Genomic DNA, 12,926 nt, shown 5'->3' with positions numbered 1-12,926 from the left:
GAAATGCTTTTAAACGTACCATTGGTACCTTTCAGAGAAGTGAGAGAAAATGATGTATTCATATAGAAAGAATATATATATTTTTTTAAAAGAGCCAGTTAGATATGTTGAAAATGAAAAATCATATGGATGGCCTGAAGAGCAGAATGGGCACATTTCAAGAGTAAATTGGAAGATTATGCCGAGTAGTTTTTTTCCCGGAATATAATGCAAAAAGATAAAAAATAGCGAGAAAGAAAAGTTAAGCAACATAGACTATCTACAGATTCTAATCTCTGCTGAGAGCAGTTTCAGAAGGAGTGAACTGAAAATGGATGGGAAGAAATAATCAAAGAACTAATAGAAGAAATTTCCTCATGATGAAAAGCAGTTGTCTTCAGATCAGAAGAGCACTGTGAATGTGAAACAAGATGACTGAAAAAAGATCAATATCTATTTATATAATTATGAAGTTTTAGAACACCTGGTAAAAGGACAAAGTTCTAAAAGCTCATGAGATATAAACACATATAGACTACAAAGGAACAAGAATAAAGTTGATACCAATATCTTCATATTATAATCAAGAGAGAAAATAACTGAAAAATTATTTTCCCAAATTTTGAAGGAAAACAACTTTGAAGGAAGAATTCTCAGTTTTATTCATATATGAAGGCATAGTAAAATATTTGCAGACATGCAGAAATTCATAAAGTTTTATTCATAAACCACCATATAGACAAGTATAAGAGTTGAGGATGACTGCAAGGTTTTGAACTGAGCAACTGGAAGTAAAGAATGGCCATTAACTAAAATGGGGAAAACTAAAACAGAAATGGATTTTTTTTTTTTTTAGAAGATCAAGAACTCAGTATTAGATATGTTAAGTATTATATTCCTATTAGAAATCTAAATGGAGATATTAAGTAGACAGGTCAATGTTCAGATCTGGATTTCAGATGAGATTCTGGTATAGAGGTACAAATTTGGGAGTCATCAGCATATAGTGTGTTTATATTAATAAAATCATGAGACTAGATAAGATCATGAGAGAGGGTAAGTGAAAAAGATGAGAAATTGTCTAAGGATGAGCACTCCAACATTTATAGGGGAAAAAAAAAAAATCCAGATTACAGAAGTCCAAGGACAACCTCCTTTTAGGTCTCCCAGTTCAATCTTTAGCTGAGGCAGTCCTTGTTTTCAGGTGATTGTTTGATTTCTTATTGACTTAGTGTAACCACATCTCCTAGAACCTCTCCTTGGTCTCCTGGCTGCCAAACATTGCTCATTCCTATCTCATGGCTGGAGTGGGTCATGGAGGGCACAGGCAGATACTCGAGGGTCTTGGGTCTGAGATCTGGCTTAGCCTTGCCGGAGAATATGCTGAGCACAGGATTAATATTTATGAAATTGCCCATCTCAGTCAGGGTCCAACAAATCTTCAGTCTCTGGAGGCCAGCCCCCATGATTGTATTAACACAGAGGAAAACCACCAGTGTTGCTAGAGGCCTGGAGAGGACCCTGAAGCTACGATTTACATGTGACTCCAACTTTGCAGGGAAAGGGCCTGCAGAGGTCACTCTGAGGTGGCATATTGAGATGATTTGAATAAACTTGTAGATGCAGGTAGATTGCTAGTTGAATCAAGCCCTTAATTTTGGTCTACAAGATGAAACCTGCCTGTTTGCAGAAAGGGCCTCTTTGCCCTAATACCAAGCAAAAACAGGTATTAAAAACCAAGAGAATTTAGTGTTTGTTTGGTCCTAACTGCTAAACATAGGCACACGCACGCCAGTTGGTCATTTCTTAGACTGCCTTTGTATGCCTTTTTAGTGGAAAATACCTGGTGAAAGCAGCAGATGAGGGAACATAGGTGTTGCACTGACTCTGTCAGTTAATGAATAAGATGTCTTTTAATTTTTCTAGGTTTTAAAATTTTCTTTAGTAGTGTTTTGTAGTATTCAGTATACAGAGTGTAGTATAGCATGTTTTGTTAGGTTTATCTGTATTTTAAATATTCATTTTCCAGTTTTTTATTGCTGTTGTACAGTTTTTGTATATTGACCATCTATCCTGAAGCCTTGTTAAATAGATTTCTTGGGGTCTGGTGCAGTGGCTCATGCCTGTAGTCCCAGTCCTTTGGGAGGCTGAGGTGGGAGGATTGCTTGAGGCCAGGAGTTTGAAACCAACCTGGGCAGCATAGCAAGACCCTGTCTATAAAAACATGGAAAATACTAGCCCAGCATGGTGGTATGTGCCTGTAGTCCCAGCTACTCTGGAGGCTGAGGTGGGAGGATCGCTTAAGCCCAGGAGTTCAAGGTTACAGTGAACCATGATGGTGCCACTGCATCCAGCCTGGACAACAGAGGGAGACCCTGTCTCAAAAAAAAAAAAAAAGATTCCCTGGGATTTTCTACATAGATGATCATCATGTCTTCTGTGGATAAAGACAGTTTTACTCCTTCCTTTCCAATCCCTATGCTTTTTAAGTCTTATTCTTCTCACCTTATTGCACTGAGTAATCCCTCCAGTACAATACTGAAAAGAAAATGGTAAGAAAGATGTCTTTGTTTTCAATCTTAGCAAAAAGGTGTTGAGTATTTTGCCATTAAATGTGTTGCTGGCTGTACATTTTTTTGGTTGATGGTCTTTTTCAGGTCAAGGAAGTTTTCTTGTATTCCTAATTTGCTGAGAGATTTTATCGTGAATGGGTTTTGAATTTTGCCAAATACCTTTTTTACTTCTATTGGGGTGGTAATACTTTTTTCCCTTTATTCTGTTGAAAAGTGATCTATATTGATTTTTTAATCAACCTTTAGTCTCAAGGATAAACCCCACTTTATTATCATTCATTATCTTTTTTATTCAATTTGATAATATTTTCAGATGATTTTTGTGTCATCCAGGCTATTTATTTGTAGTTTTTCTTTGTATTGTTTTTAGATTTGTTATTAAAGTAATACTGGCCTCATAAAATGAGTTGGGAGATACTGCCTAATTATCTTCTGAAAGTTGCATGTGATCGGTATTCTTTTTTATTTCTTCCCCAAATTCATTAATGACATGAACTCTATCAGGTGTCTTCACTGGAAAGCCACCTAAGAAAACTAGCTTTCACAGTATTTCTCTGTGTAGACTTCTGGAATCTTTCTAGGCTAACTCCCTCTTTGTGGTATTTTGCCCTATAAATTTCAGTTGCTTCAGCCTCTTCAAATTTTGACCACTATCCCCTCTATTCATTATGACTTTTGGATAATAATGGTGAATATCAACCCAACCAAAGTTAGGGTAAAGGTTAGAAAGTGGCCTTGGGATTTGTGGTGAGGAAGGCTGAGAGAGCTAAATCTTCAACTTGTATAACATGATAATATTTAAAACTGAAAAATCAAAGAGAAGCAATACAAGCAAGTTACTTAGAGATATTGTAGTAAATGACAAAGAATTATCTAAAAGAGTCAACATGATTATTTCTGTGGAGAGACAACTGGTACAGAGGATGGAGGAAATGGGGAACTATTCTTTTTCCTAATAAAAGTTGTAGAAGTGATTGACTAGGTCCATGTATAAGAAAAATATCAATGAAACAAGGGAAAAAAAGATTTAGTGGGCAAAGGAAATAATAGGAAAAAAGATTTAATAATACTGATATTAGTCAAAATTTAAGATCAAACACATTTTAAAAGAGCAAAAGGAATTTTTCTTACTGATAAAAGGTCCACAAAGTCATGAATCTTTATTTTAAACAGCAGAGCTTTGAGGTATTATAATATAAATACCAGGAGAAACTGACATCAGTATTCGTAAGAGACTTTAACATTTGTGTTTTAGAAATTGACAGATAAAGCAAACAATAGAAAGAAAATAGAGAATTTTAGTAACGAAACAAGATGTGTATGTGTACATAACTTTATACAAAACTTTAAATACAAAAATTGACTATTAGGCCACAGTGGAAATATTAGCCAATTCCAAAAAATAGAGCTCACTTGTGTATTTTTAAAAATTTCTTCTACCTGGGGATTGTAGAATTTTTTGAATCTCTGGGCTGCTGAGTTTCCTTAGTTCTAGAAAAAAATTAACCTATTATTTCTTCAAATATTATGTTTTTTCCTATCCTCTAGACTCTGACTAAATATTTTCAGATCTTTTTACTGTCTTCCATGTCTCTTAATCTCTTTTCTGTTTTTTCTATTTTCTCCTTAATGGGTCAATGGATGATGTCTTCTGATCTATCTTCATGTTGGAATAGTTTCTTCTTTGGGTCCAATCTGCTGCTAAATATGTCCATTGAGTTTTTAACGATTTTTGTGTTCTCTACAAGAAATGTTTGCTCTTTATTCATACTTGCTGTTACTTTTAAATAGATTCTTATACGCTGCAGATATTTTCAAGCTTATTACATCATATTTCTTTATTTATTTTTAAGACAGAGTCTAGCTCTGTTGCTCTGGGTAGAGTGCACCGGCCTCATCATAGCTCACTGCAACCTCAGACTCCTGGGCTCAAGTGATCCTCTTGTCTCAGCCTGCCAAGTAGCTGGGATTATAGGCACGTGCCACCATACCTGGCTAACTTTTTCTGTATGTCTTTTTAAAACAGATAAACATTATTGTTTTAAAATATTTGTTCAGTAATCCAGTAGCTTAAGTCTATGGGGGGATGTTTCTGCTGGTTGGTTATTCATGTTGTTTTCTTTCTTTATGTGCTTAGTTAATGTGGCTGCTTCTTGGTCGTTGTCACTGAGAAAATTATGTGTACATTCCCGAAAGCCTAGGATGGATTTGCCCTCTTCTGGAAAGGCTTTGATTTGCCTTCTGCAGGATTCTATAAACGTTATCTTTGGTCTGGTCAAGATACACATCTTCAGGGTGTAACTCTTCCCTAGGGTTGGCTTCAATAATTTCTCAAGGATGGTTTTCCCCTACCCTCTTTTATCTTATTCTGACCTCACTGTAGTTTGTTCTTATCCTGAGACTATACTTTAGTTTATAGTTTGGTTTTAATCTGAGATTACCTTTTGGGAGTGGGCTGGGTCTTATCTTAAGCTGGGGCCAGTCTTGCCAAAGACTCTCCACCTTGGACTGGCCTTGGGCTTTGAATGCTGCCTCTTTCCCCTCATTCTTGAAACAAAGCTAGGAGCAATCCATATGTTTGATGCATTCAGGGAGTGGATCATTGCCATTCTAGATGTTAGTGAAAAGCAACAGCTTTCACTCCAAAAGGAGCGACCTTGAAATCCAGAGGTAGAAAACAGCTTTTCTATGTGCAAATGAAAAATTTAAGTGATCTTACAGAAAAGTATTTTAATTGGTTAACAGGTAGTTCATTTTTATACTTTTTCATGCTTGTTATGCAAGTTTTATATATGTGCCTTTTTTTTTTTTTTTTTTAAGACAGAGTCTCACTCTCTTGCCCAGGCTAGAGTGGCGTCAGTCTATCTCACAGCAACCTCAAACTCCTGGGCTCAAGCAATCCTTCTGCCTCAGCCTCCTGAGTAGCTGGGACTACAGGCATGTGCCACCATGCCCAGCTAGTTTTTTCTATATATTTTTTAGTTGTCCAGCTAATTTCTTTCTATTTTTAGTAGAGACAGGGTCTCGCTCTTGCTCAGGCTGGTCTCGAACTTCTGACCTTGAGTGATCCTCCCACCTGGTCCTCCGAGAGTGCTAGGATTACAGATGTGAGCCCCTGTGCCGGGCCTATATTTGTGCCTTTACAGCTCCAAATAGCTTCAAGGCAGATTAAGATTTGATGGAGATAATTAATATGAGTATAGAAAAGTAAGTAGAGAGGAGAGTAAGTGGATAAAAAGTTTTGAGAGGAAGCATTGAAAAAAACTTAAATGAAGACTACATAATTGAGGAATTGAACTTAGTTTAATAGATCTTTAGCCATTTGATTCCTTAAATTAAAATGCAATAAATAATTTATTTTTTAATCCAGAAATGCAGGGGTTTTGTTTTTGTTTTTAGGTGAGTTGCTTTGTTCTTCAGACAATTAGCAGTGCCACATTTCTAATTCTAGAGAGTAGCTTGGTGTTCAGTTGGCACATATTTATTGAGCTCCTAAAATGAGCAATTTTAGGATCAAATTTATATTTGATCCTGGAGAACATCCTAAAGCCATACAAAAGTCAGGTAAATTACTAAGCTATTTTATATATCTTCCACTCATGAGTAAGTTAGAGTATGCCAAACAGGACCAGTTAGCTAAGGGATTCAGATTTCTTCATGTGGAAGTTGAATAGTAAGGTGCTCACATCCTGTGGAACCATTAAGAATTACACCTGAATCTTTTTTAGGTAACCAGGTCTAGTTTGTTGATGATAAGGTAAACTATGAAGAGTTTAAGGTTTTCTTAAAAAGCAGTAAGTTAAAGTTAAAAGTGGGCATAAACAGGAAAGAATATGGGTCTTGGAGACTTTAGGGTATATACTAGTAGAAGTTGAGGACCATAAAGTGAAATCACACTTTACTGCCTTCAGCATTAGTCTGGGTAAATTCATGCATTAAAGAGTTTTTATTGGCTTTTATTTTTTGCTTATGTGTAAAGACATGAAAGTAATTTATGTTAAAGGAATAGCAAAGTTTCAGGCTTGTGGAATTTGTTTCACTCTTGTTTCCACTTTTTTTCTTGTTGGCATTGTTTCTGCTGTCCCCCACTCTTGTATTTTGATAGGTACAATTCCTAACCAGTTGTGTTTCCTGTTCTTGGCATCTCTTTATATCCAATTTTAAATATTACTGTATTTAATGTGCTCCATCTTCCATTTATCATTAACAGTATTTATTAGTTCCTGTAATAATTGATTTTTAGAATACTTAAGTTCAGGACACAGTTTTAATCACTTTGTAAGTGTATTATCTATTTTAACTGTCACTGAAACACTCTAAATAAAATACTGAAATTTACATTTTACAGGTGAGAAGATTGAGTCAGGAAGGTCACATAACCTAGCCAAAAAGTCTATTAGATAGTGAAGGGTGAGATAGGATTCAAAGCCACGCATTCTGACTCCATAGCTCTTATTCAGACCACAAGTAGCCTTGGCATTAGCAGTAGGAATGAAAATGATATCATAATGCTGAGAAGGAAAAGATAAAAGACATACAACAATGAAATTGCTAATGTTTATTAAGGGATAACTGTGTTCCGGGAACAATAATAATTGCTTTATGAGTGTTATTTCATCTTTACACCAATCTTTAAGATTGTTTTCATTTAACTTTTAGGATACTGAGGCATAGTTTCATTAACTTGCCTGAGACCGCATGTTAGTAAATGTTGAAACTAAATTCAAACTCCTGAGCCAGAGTATATATTGTTATTTATTTGCTCATCTCTCTCCCTCTTACACTAGGAATGTATAACTTCATTAATCTTCCAGCATGTAGTAGGTTTCCATTAAATATTTGTTGATTATAATATGTAAAACCTATATTTAAATGAGAGACCTTATACTTTTCTCCTCTTACACGGCACCTTAGAAGCTAACTATTCCCTTGAACCGTGTTGGGTACTCTCGGGAATACCAAGATTGGTTTGTTGTTGTTTTGTTTTAAACCTTTGGTGTGAAGTTTTAGCACTAAAGGTGGTCCCTGCTAAGCTCCAAAAAATAAGTATTTTTAGAACTGTTTTAATATTTACCTTTTGCTAAATAAAAAAATATTTTTAAGCAATTAAAATGTTCAAAAAATAACAAATAACCACATATATGCCATCTGGAATTGGATAATTGTTATTCATGCAGTTTTTCCTACTAATTTATTTCATACTAACCTCTATGTTTGTTTTATGCTTAAAGCCATATCCAGAAGACCCAGCAGTTTATAAACCACTCTCCCAAGAAGAACTGCAAAGGATAAAGAATGAGAAAAAACAGAAACAAAATGAGAGAAAACAGAAAATATCAGAAAATCGCAAGCATTTGGCTAGTGTACGTGTTGTACAAAAAAACCTCGTCTTTGTTGTAGGTCTGTCTCAGCGCCTAGCAGACCCAGAGGTAAGTCGTCTTCTCTTTTCTTTGTCATCTTGATATTTTTTTTCTGTTTGCTTACCTTATTTGAAAATAAACAGTTGAACCTCCTCAGCTGTCAGATTCCTCTGAAAATGTTAAATCTTAGGAGAAAATAAGAAACTACTTTTTAATAATTGCTAAAAACCAATGATCGGTTGTGATCTTAGGCAAGTGTCTTAATCGTTCTTAGCCTCAGTTTCTTCAGTTGTAAAACTAAAGAGTTGAACTAGATTTCTAAAGACCCTTTTAGTGCTCATAGTCTGTGAAAATTGGGTAATGATTTCTTTTGCTGTTAAGACTATCATGTGACATGAATACTGTTTCTTTCCTGTTTTCTGTAGCTATGTAAGGACCAACAATGGAGATGCAGTTATTTGAACCCACTAGAGATCTTAGTAACCTGTATTTTTTTATTTATCCTTCCAAAGTAGTTATTCTTAGTTTTTCAGAACTGTTGCTGTGCTGTATAATCATTCTTTACTTATTCTAAGCCATTCTAGAGGAAAGTGGGAGAATTTGATAAAGTGAAATTAAGGACAGAGTTCTTTATCATTCTTTTGGAAGCAGGGGAGATCTTAACCTTTTTGTTTATTACCTCTTTTTTTCTACTTCCACCACCAGCCTTATTAGAGTAATGTCAAACTCATGCTTTCCTGGAGACCCTTGGATATGCATCTGCTAATTTTTAGTTTCTGATATACCATGAGATGCTGACTAGATTTTGGGGAAGGTAAATGGAAGCTTTTAGACAGCCAGAGTGTTTACTTAAGTAGGAGAGAGCTAGATTTTAGGGATCTTCGAAAAGTACTTCTTGAAAAGGGTTTAAAGTAATATTCATCGTGGTTCCAATCAGAGGGAGGGTTGTAGTGAATGTGCTTGAGGAGGTAGCTACCTTTGGACTTGGTTCATCATGCTGACGGCCCAGGAGGAGGAACTTTAAGGAGTATGATGTCTGTTTTTGTAAAAATTAATTTAGAGAGAATAATAGGTACTTATTTACGAAGAGTTTACTATAAAGGTCTTCAAAATCAGTAGAGGTGAGCCAGGGAAATGTTACTAAGAAGGATCTATCATGGACAATAAACAGGGAGGCAACTCACAAAATACTAGGATCTAGGTCCAGGGATGCTGGCAGTGGGGGATTGTGTGATACTCAGGAGACCAGGTTCTTTCCAAAGCCAAAGGGACTGGTCTAAAGTTTACATAGAAAAAGACTTCTTCAATAAGAAATGTTAAGAAGAGAGCTCATTTTAGGCCTATGACTCAACTTCAGCAGCCAGTTCTCCCTTCTTTTTAGCTGGTGGTTACTCCCCAGGCAGACAGAATCCCACCTCACCCATGACCATTTCTTCGAACATCGCCTCAACTTTGCACTGACCGTTTTATCTCCCTCTTTTAACTGTCTTTTTTTTTTTTAAGCAGAGGGTATTTCTGCCTCTATTTACTCCTACTAATCCTGTTGTTTAGAATCTACTTTTGCCTTACTAAAACTGAACTTTTATCTTCATTTGAGACTTCTTGGATGTGGATGTACTTGTTTTTATTAATACACCTTGGGCCTGGTCAGCTGTAGTACTGGAGGCTTACAAAGCAGCACCCAAAAGCTGGATGTAATTAAGCCATAGACTGAATCTGATTTTGGATTCTAGGTTTCTTACCTCTTTTTTTTTTTTTTTTGTCTGTGATTTATAAGTTTTTATTTACTTACAGAAATATCTTTTTTCCATTTCAAATAACTCCAGTAAGATTAATCTGAAGACCTGTTATACAGAAGGGAATTAATCTAGGTGGTGATTAGTGAGAGAGCACTTTATCATAAATCTATCTAAAAATTACTAGTTTCATACTTTTGAAATCATTGTTGCTTGGTGAGAGGACAATTAATTTTTTTCAACATTGGTTACTCTCATTTATTTCTCTTGAAAGCCTACGAAGACCAGAGACAAGTGTTTTTGGTTTTTATTAAATATATTTTAAAATTCACTTAATTTGTCTATATAACCTTTTCAGTTTTTGGAAAACTTAAAGTCGACTTCACCGAAAACTTGAAAGAATTTTCAAATTGTTAATGTTACTTTCAAGCCAAAGAAGATCTATATAGTTTACTTACCTTTTGGATGATGAACAGTCTGATATTTGACTAAATTCAGATTAACAAAATGGGAGAGTTTAGGAATAATTAAGGCTTAGTTTGAAAATAATTTTTGTACATCAGAAAGCTTCATACCAAGATTAATTGTCAAATATCTTCCGTTTATTGGTTAATAGAAAAACTATCTTAGAAGACATAGTAATTAGAGGTGATGATTAGATTACAGGCAATGATGATCGTCTTCTAAGTCCTAAAATTGTAGATTTGTAGTGACCTAATTCATTTATTCTGAAAATTAATTCTTGAATACTTAAGACGTGCTAGTCATTTTGATGTTGGAAATAAAGTAGTTAGCAAGCCAGACACAATCTTTACCCTTAACAAGCTTACAGACTAGTAGGGAAGACAATTTCAATGCTTACATGTGTGTTGAGCATTTATAAAAAGGGAAGTACACAGCTCTTTGGGAACATGTAACAGTTGAGTACTTAGTGTGGAGATTCACAAAGCCTCTCTGAGGAAGGATAATTAGGGTAGGCTTGAAGAATTAATAGGTGTTAGCTAGGCAGCATATATGAACAGTAGTTTCCCAGTGTGCTAGCCCGAGAGAACAGCTTATTTGAGGAACTAAAAGTCTTAAAAAGACACAACAGTTCATTTTACAAATAAGAAACTGAGGTAAAGGGAAGTTACATGACTTGCCTATGGTCTTACAGCTCCTGTTCCACTGTAAACTGATGATTGGGCCAGTTGTTCACCCACCCATTCATTTATACTTTTCTATCCATCTGATTACCAAGTTTTTGTTTTTCTCTGTAGTGTCCATGAATACTTGACTGTGTTCCCGAAGAATGTATAGCAAGACATTTTAGTCATTAGGCATACCATTGGATATTTATAATTCTGTCACATGGCCTTTTATAGTCTGTTAGTTCTAAAACTGGCCCACTGTGAAGTAAATACATGACAGCAAGTGTTTAGATAATGTACTGATGTACAGGGTGCTGTGTCTACTTCCCTTACCCTTTACTTTATTCACTAGAATACTATTTTGCTGGTTATTTAGGCAGAATCTGAAATGTTCAAATTAATATGGAGGGTTTAAATTCTTTGAATTTTCCCTGCTTGAGCAGCCTGTTTCTTATCAACCACTAGGCATTTGCTAGTAGTTTGAGGCCCACCAATGTTATATATTCACATAATTCTTTTTGTTCAATACTAAGTTCAGTTTTTCAGTAAGCATTTACTGAGTACCTACAATAAGGCACTACGTAAGACACTGAGCATACACTGAATAAGCAAGGTAGTACCTGCTTGTTTACAAAAGTAACAATATGTAGAAGTACTATAGGATATGGAGGCACAAAGGGTAGCACCTGACCTTGGGAGAGAGGTAACTACCCCTCTGCTATTTTTGGGGTAAAGTGCTTCTGGCACAGGAACTGTACACATGCTTCTGGATGAAAAAGACCTCGATCTGCAAGTGATTTGTTTGGCTGGAAGATTAGAGTGCAGTGGTGAGAGATAAGGTTATCAAGGTAAGTGGCAATGGATCATGAAGGGCTTTCTAACCATGCTAAGGAGTTTGCTCTTTATCCTAAAGGCAGTGGAAAACTGTTGAATATTCTTATGAACAGTGACATAGCTAGGTTTGTGCTTTGAAAATATCTTTGTAGCTGCAGTGTGGACGAGTCAGTGTAATTGTATGTCAGTCTCATGTCACCGTGAAGGTGTTATAACCAAATGTCAAGATACTGTTTCCACAAACCAGTGATATTCAACCTTATCAGATTGGGTGCCCACTTTTTAAAAACTAATATTTTATAACATCCCTTGACTTTCTTGAAGTGACTTCTTGATAATATAATTTGTCTACACACATAATTTGAAAAAAAGTATATAAAGGAGAAATAAAAGGAAAGTAAATATGGAAAGACTTATTTCTACATATAAATTCCTGGGCACTGCTACTTGAGAACCTTGCTATACAAGGTGTGGTCTCTGGACCAGTAGCATTAGTATCACCTGAGAGATTATTATGCCCACTGTCAGGCACTGCTTCAGACCTACTGGACCTGAATCTGCATTTTAACTAGAATTATATGTGTACTAAAGTTCTTAAAATACTGTTTTACTCTATGTAATGAAGTAGTAAGATTCTGGCACTATCTGTAGCATCACTGAGTGTGACAACTACAAATGCAGATTGTTACAGGTGTATATATTGGCAGCTCAGGTTCCATGAAATGCCAATGATATGATTTTTCTGAAAAAAATCTTAGTAAAATTTCAACCAAAGCATGTGTAGTCTTCCCTTAATTATATGTTATCTACTTTTCTATAAATTTAATGTATGTCAAAACTAGGAAAATACTTTGTGTTTATATGTAATATGGATTTGTTTCTAAGTTCACTTAATTATGAACAGGCTTTCTCAACTTCATGAACATCTTGTAGGACATTGAAAAGTTATGCGGGACTGTTTATTGTGCAGCGCTAGTGTGAGCCTTGTAAGACATCTCTGGGTCCTATCCACTGAACTCTAATAGTGTATCCCAGTCGCTTTTACAGTCTCCCCCAATACAAGCTTCCACAAATTTCCAAAATGCCCCCTTGAGTGTTTCCCTCATTGACAACTACCGTCATAAACTCACACATATGAGATGCTGATACAGGATAACCTGTGACCAGCCTGAATCCTTTGGAGCAGGTATTTCAGCTGTGAGGCCAGTTGGCTGAGTTGGTGTACATCCACCTATAGTATTGAATGCAGTTCCAAACTCCACTTGCCAGAAAGCATTTTCAAACTATACTCTTCCTATCGCTCAACCCAGAGAC

At 35.7% G+C, this 12,926-nt stretch overlaps 1 protein-coding gene across 12 annotated transcripts in view; it reads left to right on the top strand.

The window, feature by feature from the left end:
- The window catches only part of CNOT4 (CCR4-NOT transcription complex subunit 4), a 123,472-nt gene that overhangs the window by 55,582 nt on the left and 54,964 nt on the right, over window positions 1-12,926 (top strand). For 10 of the 12 annotated variants that reach the window (XM_069462509.1, XM_069462504.1, XM_069462507.1 and 7 more), the window contains one exon: window positions 7,784-7,981. The exons of 1 other annotated variant lie outside the window; for it this stretch is intronic. In XM_069462509.1, the coding sequence (XP_069318610.1) occupies window positions 7,784-7,981 (198 nt within the window). The remainder of the gene's footprint in view (window positions 1-7,783; window positions 7,982-12,926) is intronic. One more of the 12 variants, XM_069462503.1, reaches the window with a different exon arrangement.

Source organism: Eulemur rufifrons, chromosome 29 (genome assembly GCF_041146395.1).
Source record: "Eulemur rufifrons isolate Redbay chromosome 29, OSU_ERuf_1, whole genome shotgun sequence".
NCBI classification, from domain to species: Eukaryota; Metazoa; Chordata; class Mammalia; order Primates; family Lemuridae; genus Eulemur; species Eulemur rufifrons.
This window is presented reverse-complemented; position numbering and strand designations above follow the sequence as displayed.